This window comes from Cucumis sativus, chromosome 5, assembly GCF_000004075.3.
Source record: "Cucumis sativus cultivar 9930 chromosome 5, Cucumber_9930_V3, whole genome shotgun sequence".
In the NCBI taxonomy this organism is placed as follows: Eukaryota; Viridiplantae; Streptophyta; class Magnoliopsida; order Cucurbitales; family Cucurbitaceae; genus Cucumis; species Cucumis sativus.
Window position 1 is genome coordinate 18,248,787 of NC_026659.2, and position 19,257 is coordinate 18,268,043.

The 19,257-nt window shown below is 31.6% G+C and overlaps 2 protein-coding genes across 2 annotated transcripts; both read left to right on the plus strand.

Moving 5' to 3' along the window:
• Window positions 1-1,383: 1,383 nt before the first annotated feature.
• LOC101215990 (60S ribosomal protein L30) lies at window positions 1,384-3,602 on the plus strand. The gene is made up of 6 exons (XM_004140263.3): window positions 1,384-1,493; window positions 1,582-1,630; window positions 1,720-1,825; window positions 1,916-2,017; window positions 2,865-2,933; window positions 3,295-3,602. Exons 2-6 carry the CDS (start codon window positions 1,610-1,612, stop codon window positions 3,333-3,335), a joined length of 339 nt encoding a protein of 112 aa, XP_004140311.1. The 5' UTR covers window positions 1,384-1,493; window positions 1,582-1,609; the 3' UTR covers window positions 3,336-3,602.
• Window positions 3,603-6,655: 3,053 nt separating this feature from the next.
• LOC105435672 (hypothetical protein) lies at window positions 6,656-7,248 on the plus strand. The gene has a single exon (XM_011657911.2). It carries the CDS (start codon window positions 6,744-6,746, stop codon window positions 7,122-7,124), a length of 381 nt encoding a protein of 126 aa, XP_011656213.1. The 5' UTR covers window positions 6,656-6,743; the 3' UTR covers window positions 7,125-7,248.
• The last annotated feature ends 12,009 nt before the right edge of the window (window positions 7,249-19,257 follow it).

The window sequence follows — 19,257 nt, forward strand, 5'->3', positions numbered from 1 at the left end:
CCATTTTATGTTTCAAGTTTATAGAGGTAGCACTCAAGTGAACTCCAAAGTTAATGGAAAGTCCATTTCGACCCTTGAACTCTAAGACCGAGCATCATGGTAATTTTATTTTAATGCTTAAACTTATTGGGCACTCAATAACTCTAAGAAAGTTCAATAAAACTAATCAGAACCTTACCAAGAACTCAACAAACCGCCCTTGAAGGGTTACTCGATATTATCACTAAAGTTAAATGGGTATTCAACACTAGCTCCAAAAAGCTTATAAACTTATCCAAGATGTGCCAAGAAGCCCAAATCCGAGATTCCTAAAAACTAAACAAACGGCTAAAACTAGTCCAAGAGTCTAAATCTAACACCAAAATGTAAGTGAAAATCAAGTCAAAACTTAATGGGTATTCGAGACTCTTTAAGAAAAAAACCCACAAATTCAGGAGAAAGCACCAAATCTGTCCACATGAACAGATCCACAAGCTAGAGACGGCACGGCACAATGCGAGGAGCTATAGACGAGGAGCAACACGATGGTTTTGAACGAACTCAGCTTAGCAGATCTGCAAACTGAGCAACTCCCAGCGACTTCTTCGGATGTAGACTTGATCTAGAGCTACACAGTTGACGACGACAGGCGAGGTGGCGACGTGGCGTGTTGAACATCATCCAACGAGTCAAGCGGCGCAATGACGATCAAGGTTGGTGGTGGCGTTGGCGTGATGGAGAGGAAGAAGGGTTTCGGGCGAGAGATAATTGGAAAGGAGAGAGGGTGTGCGTGAAGAAGGAGAGAAGAAAGAAAATTCTGGATCTCCTTTCTTTCTTCTTTATTAATAAGTAACAAGAAGAGGAGAAGAAATGACCATATTGCCTGCGGTTTAAAATTAAAACTCAAATTGTCACTTTCATAATAATTTAAAAATTGGTTCGAGGTCACCCAAATAAAATTGATTCTAAAATTTTCTTATCACAAACACCCTCTAGAGAACTTATAATTGGATATAAACTTATTTTTCACAACCTATAAAATATAAATATAAATAAAAGAAGGAAACGACTAGAGCTTGCCTAATACTTTCTCGAACGAATATTATCGTAAACCTTCTTCCAAACACATATTTTCACAATACTATCTATAACAAACGAATATTATCGTAAACCTTCCTCCAAATATATATTTTCATAATACTACCTATAACAATCATTCCATCAAATATATACTGTACTACGAGAGCACTAGTTTTGCAATAATACTATGATCATATAACACTAACCAGTAAACCGCCCTTCCCCAAAACGGTCCTACAATGTTAATGTTTTAGTTGGACGAAGAGCAAGAGTGGGAGGGATGAAAAAAAAAATGTAAAACCCATAATTTAAGAAGCCCATTAATATTTTCAGCTAGGCCCAGAAAAAGCCCGTTGAATTGAATAAAAACTGTTATAAAAATTGGAAACCCTAATTCTATCCCCGCCACCCCTTGTCGTGAAAAAAGCTAGAAGGTATGGATTGAAACCCTAATTTGAAACCCATAAAATTTGAAGTACTTCCATATTTCATCTTTTCTTTATCAGTTTCATCTTTCTTTAGGTATTCCTACACCTTTTGAGTAGCAACGATGGCGCCGGCGAAGAAGACCGTAAGTATCACTCTAATGTCGCACTTCCATTTAGTTTATGGATACTGGTTTTTGATGATTTTGATGATCTTTGGTGTTGTAATTTGCAGAAGAAGACTCACGAGAGCATTAACAACAGGCTGGCCCTTGTCATGAAGAGCGGCAAGTACACACTCGGTTACAAAACCGTTCTTCGTACTATCAGAGGTTCCAAAGGTTTTCATCCGTTTCTTCTTTCAATTTAAGGTTTTATCCTGTATTTGTTTTTTTTTACACAGTTAAATATTTCGATCTGTGAAAATACAGGGAAGCTTATTATTCTATCGAACAACTGCCCACCTCTGCGTAAATCCGAGATTGAGTACTACGCAATGCTTGCCAAAATAGGAGTTCACCACTACAACGGAAGTAAGTTTTTTTTAAATAGTCTACTTGGTAGATGGTTGTTTATTTTTTCCAAGTTGCAAGCTTTATAACATTTTGGAGCCTCATATGCATGGTTTCTGGTTTATGGGACTTGACTGCTCCTTTTTCTTTATAATGTTAGCACATCTTTCATAATTGTAGAATAAGAAAAACAACTCTTATACTTGACACAAATTAGAGTTAGCATTTTGGATAATCTGGGCAAGTATTTACTCTGTTTCTAATTGTATATTTGAGTAACTTGATAAATTAGGTAATGGCTGGGTATTCTGCTACGAATAGTGCTCATAATGGAGCTTTCTGTGTTCAAATAAACTAATAATTCAGTGTGTAGTTTGTTCAATTGTTCACACTGTAATCTTTGTAGAACTATTTGCGAGGTAGGAGCTATTTGCATACCTGTGAAGGAAGGCACAAATAGACACAGGAATGTTAAATTTAGGGCTCTAACACAGGAAAAACATTTTTATCAAGTGTCAGAGTGTCCAGATAAGGAGGTTATGGCTAAATAAATATGCTTAGTTTTGTACTTTCCTACTGATTTGCTACCATTATCTTTCAACAGTTGTTTTGATCTTGGTATGAAGCCTATTGAATTAAACAAGTGGGTTTCTATCATTGGTAGTAATTGGCTTTCTTCTTGCTCATAATATTTATGTTGGTCAATCAATTTAATTTGAACTCATTCCATTTATACGTGTTTAGTTTAAATCTTAGTCAGTTGATTAGACATGTATTGTCAATTGTTCTGCTTTACTTCTATGTATTTTCAGGCACTGTTATTATTTGTATGTTTTATTTATTATTTTTGTTATTTATGTATGCTTAGGTAATGTTGATCTTGGAACTGCTTGTGGCAAGTATTACCGTGTCTCCTGCCTTAGCATTATCGATCCAGGTACTACAAACTTTTTTATTCGGTTTATTAAATTCCATTTCTATTTCATTACGGTGGTTCTTATATTTCAGTTCTTGAAGTTTGCATAAATAATTGAAACAGAAATTAATATATGGCCATTTGATTTTCCTTTACTTTGTGAATTAATTTCATACTGAGAGCATATATTTTCTGTGGTATTTTAGAGAACACATGTAGTTGAGTGTTGGGTTTTAAAATGCAACACCTTGAAAATTGGCACCAAAATGATAAACCTGTTTAAGTTTAAATCAAAAATAGAAAATAGTGAAACATTTAGGTGCCTTGTACTCGACTTTTATTGATTGGTTTTACCAAGATTCCTCCTTTCTTTCTTTTCCAGGTGATTCTGATATTATCAAATCGCTTCCCGGTGATCAGTGATTTTTGTGTCATTGAGAACGTTAGTTTATTTATTTTCTTTTGCACCTTTTCTTTTCAGCAAAGGTAAAAGTTGCACTGATTTTAAAGTCCCCAGAGTAGCTACCAACTTTAAGCATTAAAATTGTATTGTTGATAACCAGATTTTGTCAATGTCTTTGAGGTTTTATGTAGAATGCTCAAGTAGTTTTATACCTATTTATGCATAAACAATTGAGAATCCAAAATCTCCTTTTGCCTTCCAATTACAAGATTGTTTTAGTTCGAAAATGAGTAGGAATTCATCATTTGATCCGAATGCCTCGCATTGGGCTTAAAATTATACCCGTGTTAAATGCTTATTTCCTCGTAATCACCTGTTTAATAGAATGCTTGTCTCATTCTTTTGAGATAATCCCATTTTTATGAAGAAATTAGAGTATATAGTTAAAATCAAGATAGCAAAATATTGATACTTTTATTTTCCAAACAGAGTTGTAGCATGGCATTAAAATTTACATTATGTTGGTAAATTTTGCTTCATGCATTTGTAGGTGTAGACGTGCTCCGTATTGATGGATATTTAATTTTTTATACAGATTCTATTATATTTTAATTTTTTGGTTTCTGTAAATATGTTTATTTGTTGAAGCCTGTCTATTTTGTTATTTTCTTCATAATGCAGTTTTATTATGATTTTTTTTTGCATTTATTCTATGATTTCTTTAATGAACTTAAGTAATGCTATAATCATTTGCGGGAAATTGACCAAACTAGCATTTTTTTGTTGTTTTATATTTCAGTACTGTTTTAGAAAATCCTACATTTGTTTTTCTTGGGGTCAACATTCTTTTCAAATTTAAAAATCTTTGAAGGATATATCTCGGTCTCAACAGTGTGTAATGGGGAGTGTTTTTCATTGTAAATATTAAAATTTTTGAGTGTTTTTCATTAAAAATTTGAAATTCGAGAGTTTTTCATTAAAATTTGTGAGTATTTTCCGTTAAAAATTTGAAATTGAGGTTAATTCTTTGCCACGATTCTTTGGGATTTATGTGTTCTAATTATTTTTATTTGATCATACAATAGCTTGAATGTTTTCAATTAATACAAAAATTGATATGGCATAATTAATAATTAAACTAATTAACTTATAAATTATGAGACAACAGGTACCACTTTGAATCATAATCTTTCTTGAACCATTTAGGTTATCTGTTGTTGGGCCATTGTGACTAAGAGATGCACTGAGTTGAAAATTTAAGTAATTATGTTAATGATCTTGGGTTGTTGTCTCTAGTAAATGTTGTTTCGAAATGTTCATGAGATAAATAAAATATAAGCATTATGTAAAAATAATATAGTATGACTTCGGCTAAAGTTGTCCTGAAATGTATGGAAGAAAAAATCAAGCAATTATGTAGCATTGTGTAGTATGATCTAGGTTGTACTTAGACGTTCTTAGTTTAAAAACATAAGCAATTTTGTCATTGATCCGTTGCCTTCGAGATGACCACGAACTAGAATAGAAGCATTGTGTAATATAATCTCGAGCTAGATTGTTTCTGAATTTAAAGTCTAGAGTTGAAACTAAAAACTAAGATCTAGACAGTTTTTATTCATTTTCAGAAAAATATCTTATTCATAAATTAAAGAAATGACCAACACGGAAGTTCCTCCATCACTCACTCTACCAACTCATTTTTTATTGGGGTTAGTAATTTTTAAGTTAATAACTAGTTTAAATTAATGTTCAATTTAGTGATACACTCGATCGAGATTTAACTAGTTTAAATTAAAGTTCTCAATTTTGGTGATACACTCGATCGAGAAAGACTGAGATAAATCTTTTAAATAGTTTTTAAAATTTGAAAAGAACCTCGAGGTCCGTTGATGCTGAGGAAAAAGAAAAAGAAAAGTAAAATTATGAATTTTCTAAAACTGTATTGGTTTTGAAATATAAACAAAAAAAAATGCTAGTTTTGTCAATTTTCCATCGTTTGCTCGACTACGTTTAAAAAAGACTTTAATATGTTTGCCAGATATTGTCTCAGGAGTGATATTTCTGGAGGTTTTTAATCATTGTGATATCAATTTAACAACAGATTGTAATATATTGCCAACCTTGTCGAGAGATGTTTACAAAAATTGTTTTAGCTGCTACAAAAACAATTTTTATAACTTTTATACTGTAAAAGAGGTAGTGAGACAATATTTGGTTTAAATAATTTTTATAATTGGCCAATTCATATTCATAAAATTGAACTCTTTTTGGGCGCTTTCTATTGTTTTATTTACTTTTTTCAGAGACTGAATAAAAGCCTCGAGCAGTAGCACAAGGAGAAACCAACAATAAAAGAGAAAATAGCCTTCCCCTCCACATTGAAAGGCTTGGAGCAATGCTTTAATTGTTTTCAAGTAATGGCAATGAGAAAACGACAATCTTCCCTATTAGCAAATACATTTGAAGAAATTATTTACCCCACCTTGCACGACTTCCTGGAAAATGGCTTCTACAATATAATGTTGTTAGTTGAAGATCAGAGGTGTAGCCTTAAACTTACATTGATTGAGCTCAATAGAATCTCATTCAACAATGAAGGCCCCCACCGTTCCAATGCTAATGAATGAAGGCCCTCGAGAATTGCATTTTCTTCCACCCAAGTTTAAATGTCAAACGTATTCCAATATCTTTTTACACATTATTGTCGATGTTCTTTAGTAATGGAATCCTCCCGTTGCCTTTGGGAGCTTCCTCGATTGTATCCAACTTCTATTTTTGCCATTTTCTTCCTCTCCCTCTTTTGCTATCCTCTCTCTTCTCTTCCCGCCTCTCCCACCCTTGCTGGCCCCATCACTATGTACTCTCTCTTTCTCATTTTGTTCCCTTCCTTTTTCTAAATCCATTTTATCTTCTTTTTCTTCTCTACGTTGCTCTTTCTCTTCCTTCTTTATTTTGTTTTGCTTGTCCGATCAACTAGCGTCACCTACTTCTAAAACCTCATTCTGCAGGATCGATAATCACCCACCCATTGGAAAGTGTAAGTTGTACTGTGTGTGCAACATTGAAGCAAATACGTGGTGCAATTTTGTAGCCCACGCATGCTTCCAAATGTTGAAAAATAAGCTTGTAACTCTCTTTACAAATGTCTAAAAGAGTGCCAAAAAGAAAAATCTTCAATTTTCTATTCATTGCATTTACCATCCATCCCTCCATCCATTTATTTCACTCGTTGCCCTCTCTTCTTTTGGACTCTCTCATTTAAATATATTTCTTAAAGAAAACAAAACATAGTAATTAAGCCTTCTCTTCATTAATATATATAACCCCATTATTCCTCCATTTCTTTAAAAAAGAAAAAGAAAAAGAAAAAGAAGAAAAAACCCATCCCCATTTCTTCAATCTCTCTCTAAATTTGAAGAATTTAAAATATGGAGAGCAAGAAGGTCCTGTCGCCTGTTTCTAGAGATTTCAATATCGATGATTACATAGGGATGGAAAGTTGTGTGGATTTGAAAGACCACCACAAGAGTACGGCGGAGATTTCGTCCACCAAGAGGTTAATGCAGATCGGAAACAAGAAAATGAAAGATGAGAAAGAGTACCCTCCGCCAATCCCATTGTTGGTGGTGATGAAACGGCAGTACACCGGCGACGGGAGGCTGATACTGACGGAAGAGAAAATTAAACACCGTGGGTTCTTGCGTGCACAGAGATCCGATGGGCGGCTGATGCTGCAGCTTGTGGCGGTGGAGGTGGGGGAGGAGCGGCGGAGAGATGCAGGGGGGTTTGTGTTGGGAGTGGCAGTGTGACCTAATGGAACCCTGAAAGCCGTTGGAGGCTAACCAAATGCGTCTCTTTCTAACGTTTGCTTAGGGGTGTTTTAGTTTTTAGACCTCAACTTCCTTTCTCCAATAAAATATTTAGCTTCAACTATATTATAAATATATAAACTTCTACCAACCTATCCGAGTTTGTTCAAAAAATTCCTCCAACCAAATCCTAAGGTGTTTGAGGGGAAAATCCTATGGTTTGACATGTAATTTTCTTCAACCCAAACTCTAATTAAATAATCGTCGTAACCTAATCATGAAACATTAAGGTTGGGTTGAATATTCGATTTAGTCGGGTTATTGTTTAAGGGCTTCTTGCATGTTATAAACACTTATTATTATAACCAAAACTAAACGCAAACGATTATAATCTAACAATAGTAACTGAGAACTATAATAATTCATTCATTGGAAAAAGTGTTTTATTTATCCAAATGTCCTCTAAAATGTGTTTAACATTATTTAACCTAAAAATTGATAGACTATCAACTTATCTACAAAATTTGATAATATTTTATTTTGTTTTGTCATTTTAACTTTTATGTATATGAATATGTATATAAAACATATCAAATATATACTCGGTATATTTCAAGTATATCACTTTGATTGAACTTATTTTTCTATCATATTTACAAAATGAAAAAAAGCGTATAACAAGTTTACAAATCACTTCATTTAAGTTACCCCTAGTTACATTTTCTCTTTCTTCAATGTTTGCTCTAAAAACAGTTAACATGTTAATATTATATTAAATTATTTCCTTACATTGAGGTAAAATCAATAGCTCAATTTAAAGTAATATTATTATAAAACATTTATTCTAAAATGCTAAAAAAATAACATTAAAAATTTCTTATAAAGTACTATAAAGTAGTTATTACTTTATAGTTGGGAAGAATAAATTAACCAAAATAACAAACACCTCAAAATAATGGAAATTTGTATGAGAAGTAAAAAAACATACTTTTCAAATTTAATGAGGTAAATCCATGAACCAATTCATCCTAGTTGATAACTCACTCAATAAACTATACAAATTCAATTGAATTGAGTTAATAGAGTTTTTTTTGTAATCATTTAATTTTTTTAATATATATTTTTTATACTTGTAAGAATGAATTAATTATCTTTAAAACAAAAAAAGAAGGTTAATATATATTATATTTGGAGAAATAGAAAGAGAAAAGAGATAGGTGATTAGACAGTTTAGGTGTTGTCGAGGAAGTAACTTTAATTTGCGTTATTATTTGCAAACATTGATGCCCAGACGTTACCAATTAATAGCATAGTAAAAAATAAAATAATAGAAAACATAAATTCTTAAACACATATGTACACTTTCTGTTCCATCAACAAAATACTTATTTAATAATGTTCTTATCCAATATCCATATATAACTTTACTCCATATTCCACTTTTTATATATTCCAATTCCAACCGAATGGGTTTGTAGGTCTTCACATTCCAATCCAATTCATTTTAACATTTATTAACCATGCAATTTATGATATCATTTATCACATCCTCACTCACTCCCAACTCTCACATTAAGATTGATCGTTAATGCACTCCACCTTTCATGCTCTTCTTTGTTAATTATCTATTTTCTTTTGAGTTTGATTATTCATAAACAATTTTATAATAAAATCTATCCAATTTTTTTTTTGGAGCCTATTAAAAATCTATTTTTTACTGTAATTTCAATTTTTTTTTTTTTTATATTTGAAATCAAGTCTCATTTTTTAAATTTAGTAAAATATCTAAGAAGAAAAGTTGAATTAAATTTATAATAAAAATAATTTTAACTATTTCAAAATTATTGTTATTTAATAACATCAATTTTGTAATGTTCGACGAATTGAGGTGTACGGGGTATATCAGTGCTCTTAAGTTTGCTAAATTTGGAGATATATCGCTCTATCGATTTCAAAAGTAATTACAAATTATAGGTATTATTCTATAGCACATGAGCAACTTAATTCATTATTTTAAAATAGGTTAAAATCTTATTTCGGTCTATAAATTATATATATATTTTTATTTTGAACTGTAAGCAGTTAAAAATGTTTGTTTTGATCCGAGTGCTTTTGAAAATAATTTACTATGGTCTCTCCATTATAATTTTGTTAACTCTTTAAGAAAATGATAATATGACTTTCAATATTTGGATGATTAGATCGTAGATTCACTTATTAATTAAATTGATAAATAACCAAAAAATCGATTTTTGGAGATGATTCTGTACTACAATTCGGCGGAGGAACTTTGGGGCACCCTTGGGGTAATGCTAATTTATTTTGTAAATCTTTTATATCAACTGGTAAATATAACTAACCCATTTAGATTAACTAAACTCAAATTGAAAAATAATTTTGTTATATTTCTCCAAAACTTAAAATCTCTTCTATCTCCTCCCAACTCCCCCATCCTTTAATTATTATTCGAATTGAAATAATAATCTTAAATCAAATAAAAACGATATTGAGTAAGATAAGAAAGATAAAATAAAACTTATATATAAGGGTTTAATATCCGTGGCAACCTAAAATAAATTATAAAAATAAAATAAGTATAACACTTTGTTTAAAATAAACTCACAAAATTACATACAAATACTCTCACATAATCATAAAACTCCAAACAAAAAAGAAAGAAGAAGAATTGGGAGGTTGAGAAAAAAAAAGCAATTAATGACAAAAAAATCAATTCAAAACCGTGAGTTACAATCCAAATTATCTTTGTTAATTATATCAATTTATTTTATATGTTCGTATAACGAATAAAATTTGTTATTTAACTAATTAAACCATAAACTTTTGAGAGTGATTCAAAGTATATTTTCAATTAAGGTTTTCTTTGAATATCATTCAGACATTTTGACGTGAATTCAACTATAAATTCTTTGCATGTCACACTTCCTTCCTAGCACCATCTCTAGCCATGAGATGAGGTGTGAAGCTCGCTTGTCGACTCTCTCTCACAACACATACTGAGAGATTGAATTAATACTCGACTCAAAGTTACCATTTAGGCACAAAATCATAATCTATAAGTGACAACGTCTACATTAGGGTAGCTTCTAATAACGCGACCACTTACTGCATCATTAGAAGTGGGTTCTTGCGACGTTTTCATGATGCGTCATGAGAACCCTTGTAATTTTAGTTTTGTGTTCGTACGAAAAGAAAAAAATGAAAGTAGGAGACGAAAGAGAGAGAGGGAGATCGAGTCGTCGCATTCGTCGTCTGTCGCCGCCCACCAACCTCCTATCTTCATTGCCTTAGTTCGTCGTCTCTACCAGTAAAAATGATGCATTTTGTATGTATATTAGATGTTGGATATTGTATATGTATTAATGTATGTATATTGTACGTTTAGGGTTTAGGGATTGTGTATTCTTGTATGTATATGTATATTGTAAATCGTACGTATATTTAGGGTTTAGGGATTGCATATTATTGTATGTATATTGTATGTTTAGAGTTTAGAGATTGTGTATTGTTGTATGTATAAGTATATTGTAAATTGTATGTATGTTTATGGTATATGTATGTGTAAATTGTAAATTGTAAATTGTATGTGTATATTGTAAATTGTATGTATATTATGTATATGTATATCGAAATTGCTATTGTATGTATACTCAACTTTAACTTCTAGGTGACAACCTCAAGAAATAACAATAAAACAACTAAATACATAACTACTTTCTCTTTATTAACTTAACACCTTTATAAGGTACACTTTTTTTTTCTCGTGGAATATAAAACTAAAGCTGACTTCTGGTTTAGCTTTTTCCTCGACCACCGCCTAACGCTGTTTCTTGAGGCTGGGTACTTAGAGGTGTAAGACCTTCATTTCATCCTAGGTGTAACATTCACCTTCCTTCTGAATTGAGCTTTAGGCATTAAGGAGTGATGCACTAACCAAACGACTCTTTAGATGCAAGGTAGAAATGAGGTTTTTCCTCTATATCCTATACAACTGCATCTCAAAGAATTTCTTCGTCTGATCGAATCTTCTTTTTCACTTTTTGTTTCTCTCTCAATCAATCAAATCGGAAGGTACACTCTTCTTCCTATTTTCTTTCAATTTTTTGTTCGAAGATATTATAATAGTAACAAATTGTTTGAAAATAGCACCATATACATGTATTAAAGGGAGAACTTTCAGATATGCTTCAGTTAAATTAAAAAATATGATAGATGTATTAAAATATTTTTTGTAGGACAAAATCCAAAAACAAAAAATGAAAATGATAAAAGATTATAACGGGGAGAAATGACTATTTAGTAGAGAAATCATTGTAATGAATTTAGCGATTCCAACCTAATAAAAAGAATAAAATTAAACTAAAATAGAAAAAAAAATCTTTATCTTCGATTACATTCCACTCTCTAGCTTGTGAGTTTTGTCAATCTGTTTCTCAAGATGATGCAACATTTTTAAGATGAATAGTTCAAGTTCTTCTCCAAGAAATTTCCTTCAAAATTCACACAAAATTAAACCATACATCAAGATAAGTTTTTGAAAAATAAGATCTTCATTTAACTAATCTAATTAAATTAATAAATGAAAACGTCGAAGAGATTCATATTTAGCTCTCCGCTTTGACTCCTCTATCTACATTACCAACATGTACATCATCATATCATCACTAATTTTTTTTAAAAATTATTTGTCAATTCGAGGATAGCTTAGCAAATAAGAGATAAATTGGTTTGGATCTCCCAATTGTTCACCTATATATCACTCTCATCAAGATTGGTGGTTGATCCAGAGGTGTAACATTGTTTGGGATACCTTATGAAATTATCGAATTTTCTTGACATATATTTTTTGTGATAAAGTTGGTGTTATTGAATTTTCTTGACATATATTTTTTGTGATAAAGTTGGTGTTATTGCATGTTGCCTAGCAGTAGTTCCTAAGATTATTATATTTAACATTTTATAACAGGTTTCTATAGTAAATTAGATATTATTTTTATTTAATAAAATACTTTTACTTCATTTTCAATAACGTCGCAAAAACATTGATTTTCTAAACTAAAAAAACTATAGGAATTTTTGGTGACGCTAAATATTGATTTTAACCCTTCGCAAAAGATGTTTGTAATGTCATAAATTAACTTTTAGCAACAAAATTATCTACCACTAAAACATTCCATTTAGAGACGAGTGTATTATGTCACTGTAAAAAATGATTAGTAACAAAATATATGTTACTAAAAGTAAGCATTTAATAACGCGCAATGTCAATAAATATACACATATAGCTGTGTGTACTTTTTAGTGATGCATTTAGTAACGCGCAATGTAACATAATACTATTAGCAATGTTTTTTTTTTTTTTCCCATTTTAGTAACATTTTTTGTACACCATTAAAAACTCAACTTCTTGTAGTGAGAGAAGTAGCCTATAGCGATAAAACGTTAATTTGACCTAGCTAGTGTTACAGACACTTGTGAAGGACTAACTTACTGCTATTGGTATATGTGGACACAAAAGTATATCTGTAGTGAGAAGAGTTCAGTTGTGAGTCTTTAGTAGAATATCCACACAATTAATAAATATTGATTAATGTTCTTTATGAGTTTAGTCAATTAGTCTCATATCGTTGTAGTTTATGATTTATAGGTTCATTAGGTCATATCTATAGCTCGTAAAGGATAATGAGGTTAATATATATCAGTTGTAATTTGAAATGTTCAAATTTGGTTTGGAAATTAATATAATGTATAGTGATACACTATAATATAAAATTTATATTTCAATTAAACTTTATTATATAAATGTAATTTTGGATTGATTCAAAGTTAATTCATGAAAGAATAAGATATTTGAATAAGTTCAAATATTATCTTAATGTGAATTAGATTCATATAAAAACTATAAATTAAAATTTAATGCATATATGATACATATGAGAAAAATTTATATATAAATATAATTTATATTTATATTTAATTTAAGGTATACATAAATATAACAAAAGTGCTAAATATTTATGGTCTATATAACAATTTAAGAAAATGAAGCCAATTACTTCTTCATAAATTTCATATTTGTCTTTGTTGGATTTTGATTATTGTGGAATGATTTCTCAGTTCTTTTTCTTCTTCTCCTATGCGGTTTATTCTTCTCTTATTCGTATTATTAATTTCTTCATATTGTTACTTCTCATTCTTCATATTTCCACTTCTTGTTTGCAATTTCTTCATTTTCTCTTCCAAAATTACTTTCTTCTTCTTCATCTCTCATCTTCTTTTTTCTTCTTGGTACAAGATTTAAACGGTATTGGTACAAAATCTAAATAATTGTGTATCAAAATCTAAAAACGATTAGTTTTCTATGTCAGATAGACAGAGATCGACCACTATCACCAAAGGTATTTTTGACGAGTGTATTGGTATAAGATCGTTTATATTGGTACAAAATCATTTTTTGACGAGTGTATGACCGATTAATCTCAAAGGTATTTTTGTTATTTCATGTAGTGAGCTTGTGAACTTTTTCCTTTTTTAAAATTATTCTATATGGTGTAAATATTTTCATGTTTTGTTCTGTTTTTGAAAAAACTACTTAATCTAATTTGATTTGATTTGATTGGATTGGATTTAATTAAATTTATTAAATTAAAACTAAAGGTTACGTGAGAGATGTTCATTTAAATATGATTTAAATGCAATGTTAATTAAATATGATTTAAATGCAATATTAATTAAATATGATTTAATTAATTGTTTAGTTTAATTTAATTTAAATTAAATTATTAACTCGAAGGGAGTTATTTGAGGGAACTACGACTTATTTGAGGAAATTACCAATTACCACATGGTTGCAAGATCTCTCTACCTTCCTCTTCTTTAGGAGGAAAAAGGGAAAGGATAAAAAACGTGAAGATGCTTTGCAAAACTCTCTGTGAAAGAGAAAAAAAATCTATTTTTTTCCAAAAATCTTTTTGGTTCCCACGAACCAAACCTTAGAGGATAGAGAGGTTTCCAAGTGGTGGTGATCCCAATTTTTTTGTATTTTCTATTTTTTTTAAAGCATGCCAAGTTTTTAGGTTACAGTATTTTAGTTTTTATCATTTTTCCAAATGTATTGGTTTTTCTAAATCCCAATTAAATTTGATTTTAATGGTTCTCTAACTATTTTGTTGCAAGTGGCTTTTATTCATTCACTAATAAAGGTTTATTTGTACAATTTTTACATTTTCTTCAATCAACGAAGTAGAAGATTTTTATAATTTTAATTCTCAATGTTGCATTGAGATTACACAAGTTTTAAAGTATGAAATAAATTAATTTTTTAAATAAATAATGGGAAGAAAAAAGTTCATCCCTAACAAAAAAAAAGATGTTATATTAGAATTACAAGACTTTTGAGAGGTTGTTAATGTGAGACCTAGATCCGTAAAAGGGAGTTCTGTTGAAAGAAACCTTGCTGAAAGATTTGTTTTTGGCCAAATACAAAAAAGGCGTTAAGCAAAGAAGTTGCATTGAGACTAGATGGTGTGAAGTTTGGCAAAGCGAAGAAGTAGCTTGCATTTAAGTTAGGAGTTAGGCGTTTCGTTGTAACGCAAGGAGGAAAGTCAGACGTTAAGAGTTGAGCTGTCACACCCTGCCCCAAAGTTAGCTTCTTGCAACCATGTGGAGGCATGTCACCTAAACCATTATCACATACTTCTCACGAGATAACGTGCTAAAAGTCTAGTAAGCAGACCAACTTATCTCTTTTTGCATAGCCTATACGCCTTACTTTCCTTTACACAAGGAAGCGAAATGCAACAACTTAAAACTTTTTCTAATCTATTCTTGGTACTACATTCTCTTTTACTTTTATCCATTTACGTGCAAGACAAAGATAATAGAGCGAAATGAGTATAAAAAGTCTCTTTATTAACTTAACAATTTTACATGAACGAAGATTAGATTTCTCCTTACAACAAGACCTATCATAAAGTCAGGACCTCATTGTCTAGCACAACTTTTCCGACTACGGTGCCTGACTTGCTTATCTCATCGTGTAGCAATGCACCTTATGCCTTTGCCATCCAATCTGTTTCTTTAAGACTGAGTACTTCGAAGTGTGAAGGTTTCACTTCTTCCATTACCTCAAACGTTCAACGACCCATCCCAAAGACAGTGCTTAGGGCTTACTTTTCCTGACTCAGTCCTTTGGCTCTCTCACCTCCTTAGTTGGATCTTACCCACAGTGTTGTGCTCGCCTTTCCTCAAACTAAACCTTTCACATTAAGGAGCAATTCACTTTCCAACCAGCTCCTTAGACACAAGATAAGATGAAACGACTAACTTGCCGCATAAGACCACAAAAGAACTCTACTTTCTCTCCTTAACTTGGCTACACAACCTCGGGACTAACCTTCGCATGACCTTTACGCCTAACAACCTAAGGAGGGAAAAACTTAAAATATAAGTCAAAGATTTAGTGAATGGGAGTTTTAGAAATACCTTTTTAGGGAATACAAATAAGTCCCGTAAGGCACTTTCTAGTTAACAAACACAAGTTTTCAATGCTTCTTTTCGCACATCACAAAAGTTACACATTAGCTCTCTTATTCCTTTTGTCTCGAGTCATACTGAGCCCTCCCTTTGTCAAGACTATTGAGATTCAACTCTTACCAACATTTTGCATTTAGACTACTGTCATGTTCACTCCATACACAACGCTTGGGAATTTTCTGGATTCATTTCTATTTTCACCAGACGTCCACACGACACCAACATATATTATGTGCACAACTTATAATAATAGCACAACAATTAGGAATAAGGTCAATGGTTTTCTTACACACAAGCATCATGGTCATCACATATAAATCATCTTGCAATTAACGCAACAATGGTATCAATAAAACCATAACATATAGGATACACTCGACATAATATGCATAGCTACAGATCTAGAAGGAATGCTTTCAAACATAACTTTCATACATGAACTCATTCGTTATAATCACATGATTAAAGCATTCATTCGGTGAGAAAACACCCACAAAATCCTTTAAGCATTGAAAACCATTTACACAAAAGTCACTCACACAACTCTTGGTCTTAGCTCCACCTCTTCCTCTTTGAGGTATCTCCTCTTGCCTAAAGGCTCCCACAGTCAACCTCGAAACACTCGGGGCTTCTTCGTTTATCCTTTACAAGATCTTTAACATTGGTTCAAACTCCTTCTTCATAAACTCTTTGACCTATTTATAATGACCTACCTCCTGGGTCACCTCCATGCTTTACACGTGTCGTCTTACCAAATTAGCGTCGCTATGCGACCAACCCGTAATTGACATGTAGGCTAAACTACAAATGGCGATTGGAGGCTTCCTTGAGACGCCAACCTTATCCTCTTGAAAAGTCAAATTCTTTAATTTACCTGAGTCTCCTTATCTTCTCGAGAAGCCGCAAACATTTATTTTTCTTCAGAGGGTCGTCTAGTCTTGTCAATAGGACACCCTATTTTCACCAAGCTTCCTCAGACATAGTTGCTTCTTCTCCTTCTTTGCATAACGCCTTTTCTAGGCTTAACCATCCTCATCGCGTTACTCACTTTCCAGATATAGAACAACTTAAGCGCATCTTATTTGTCTGAGATAGTTCTTCTAGCAAGGGCTATTTCTTCAGATCAGGGACTCATATCAGCATCCTAAGAAGATAAATTTAGAATTTCAAGAGAAATGTCTAATCCTGAGTTGACAACTGGTTACAAGTTAAGCCTAAGATTATTTGCATGGTTTGATGAATAGTAAGCTGACACGAGTAAAGTAAAGATGACTCACCAGGTTAAAAGATTTCTATAAATAGGATTGAAGGATTAAGAGATTGTGTTGTTATTCGCAAATACCCAAATGTTTTGTGAGTGACCTTTATAAGTAAAACGAATGTTTTGTGAGTAACTTTTATAAGATGATTTGTGAATGGTTTTATAAATGAAAGTCCTGTCTTGAATCATTGCTTATGAGTCTGTGGTTATGCATAACATGACTTGTATATTTATGTATTGGTGTTATTGATGTTGTTAATGTGTTATTTTTAAAAGAGAAAATGATTGATTTATATGTGATGCTTGTGTGAGAGTAAACCATTGACTTTATTCTTATAATGTGAGCAACTATTATGTAGTGTGCACATAATGTGTGAAGGTATCATGTGGACATTTGGTGCAATAAGAAATGAAAAAGAAAAATTCCCAGATGTTGTGGATGGAGTGGACATCACTCTATTTTAAATGCAGGATACTGGCGGAAGTGAATCCCAGTAGTGTTAATGCAAGGGATGATTCATATTCTTGGGTGAAAAGGAATAAGAGAGCCAATGTGTGATTTCTGTGATTTTTGAAAAAAGGCGTTGTGAGCCTGTGTTTATGAAAATGAAAAGTGATATGTGTGATTGTATTGTATTCCTCGAAAATATATTTTTGAACTCTCATTCACTAAGTCTTCGACTCACGTTTTAAATTTTCTCCCCAGATGTTTGGGCATTGAGGCCAAATAACGAAAGGGTAATGCGAGTTGCTACGCGTTGAGGTGAGCAAACTAAGTGTTGAGTTGAAGAAACTGTGCTAGGCAAAGAAGACCTAAAGTTTATGTTTAAATCTTATTGTAAAGAAAGCTTTGGTTCTATTTATACTTGGTGTAAATTGCTTAATTAATAAGAGAAGTTTGTGTTCATTTTCACTGCATTGTCTTAGGCTTATCGCATAGTAATTAAAGGGTAAAGTTAAGTATTTAAGACTAGACGACAAGGCTAAGCTAAAAGCTAAGTTATTTTTATTCTTCGCTGCGTTGTGTTTAGTATGCTTAGGGTTTAAGATCTGTGTTTAAGTTGGTAGAGAAGGTTTTCCGCTTAGTAGGCATTCAACGCTTATCACGGTGTGGTATGCATTGAAGGTCTAGGTGGTATACTTTCACTTAGTCGTAGGAAGTGACTTTGGGGCGAGGTGTGAGACTTGAGTGTTCTAATTGAAAATTTTTAAATGAAATATTTATTATATGATTTGAGATATAATATAATATCACAACTTTGATGAAAAGTATTTAATAAGGTGACAATATTTTGTTCTTTTAATAAAATTAGTATGGTAAATTATGAATTGGTTTTCCTTGGGTGAACAGATAATTAATTGTTGAATCATATATTGTGATTCCATACAATTTAATTTTTTCTTTTAAAATATTTTAATATATATTAATTATTGATGTAAAGGGTGAAAAAGGATGAAAAGTATTAGGGTATTAGAAAAACATAAAGAGATTTCAAATATTAGTAATATTGTGGTACAGCTAGAGCTACCTATTCTATCATCCCAAATTGTCAGTCCTTCCCCTTCCTTATCATTGGCCTTTTATTCCCCCGCATCAATCTCATATCCTCTTTTCTCTTCCCTCTTCTCTCTCTATACTTTTTTTAATTTAATATCTATCTTAATTTTTTAACTTTTTTTTCATCAAATTAATTTAAATTATTTACCAAATATAACAAAAAAAAACCAAATAAACTCTAGAGAATTGGATGATCTTATAAATGGTTTCCATCTTTTTACTATATTTGAAAACGAAACCGAATGATGTCATAGATGTTTCACATAATGTTGTTTGAACGATCTTTTTAAGTGCAAAATCAATCATAGATTTTTTTTGGTTGTTTTATTTTGGAGACTATGGTCATTTTGAAAAATTGCTTGCATGAATGCAAGGACAGAGGGGAGCTCTCACACCTCTCTTGCTATTTACATTTTTGACACATGACCTCATTCGACGTACTATTTGGTTGGGGTTCAACGCCCATAAAAGAGACCCTCACTCATTTCATTTCATCACAACAAAAGAAAGAAAGAAATAATAATAATAACAATCATATCCACTTCTATCTGTTACGAAGATTTCTTCCCCTACTCTCTTTTTGAAATATCATATCTATTATTATAGAAAGAGAGTTTTGTTTGGACAACATCTTAAAGAAAGCGAGTTTTATCGTTTATGGACTGAGATGTTTGGATGTCAAGTTTGTTATTAAATAGTCTTTGGACTATAATGGTTGTATTTAGAGTGCAAACAATTATATTCGTAGAATAAATAATAAA

Coding starts and splice junctions, on each gene's coding strand:
- LOC101215990 (XM_004140263.3), top strand. CDS start 1,610: ATGGCGCCGGCGAAGAAGACC. Junction 1,631..1,719: donor TGGCGCCGGCGAAGAAGACC/GTAAGTATCACT, acceptor TGTAATTTGCAG/AAGAAGACTCACGAGAGCAT. Junction 2,934..3,294: donor CCTTAGCATTATCGATCCAG/GTACTACAAACT, acceptor TTTCTTTTCCAG/GTGATTCTGATATTATCAAA.
- LOC105435672 (XM_011657911.2), top strand. CDS start 6,744: ATGGAGAGCAAGAAGGTCCTGTCGCCTGTTTCTAGAGATTTCAATATC.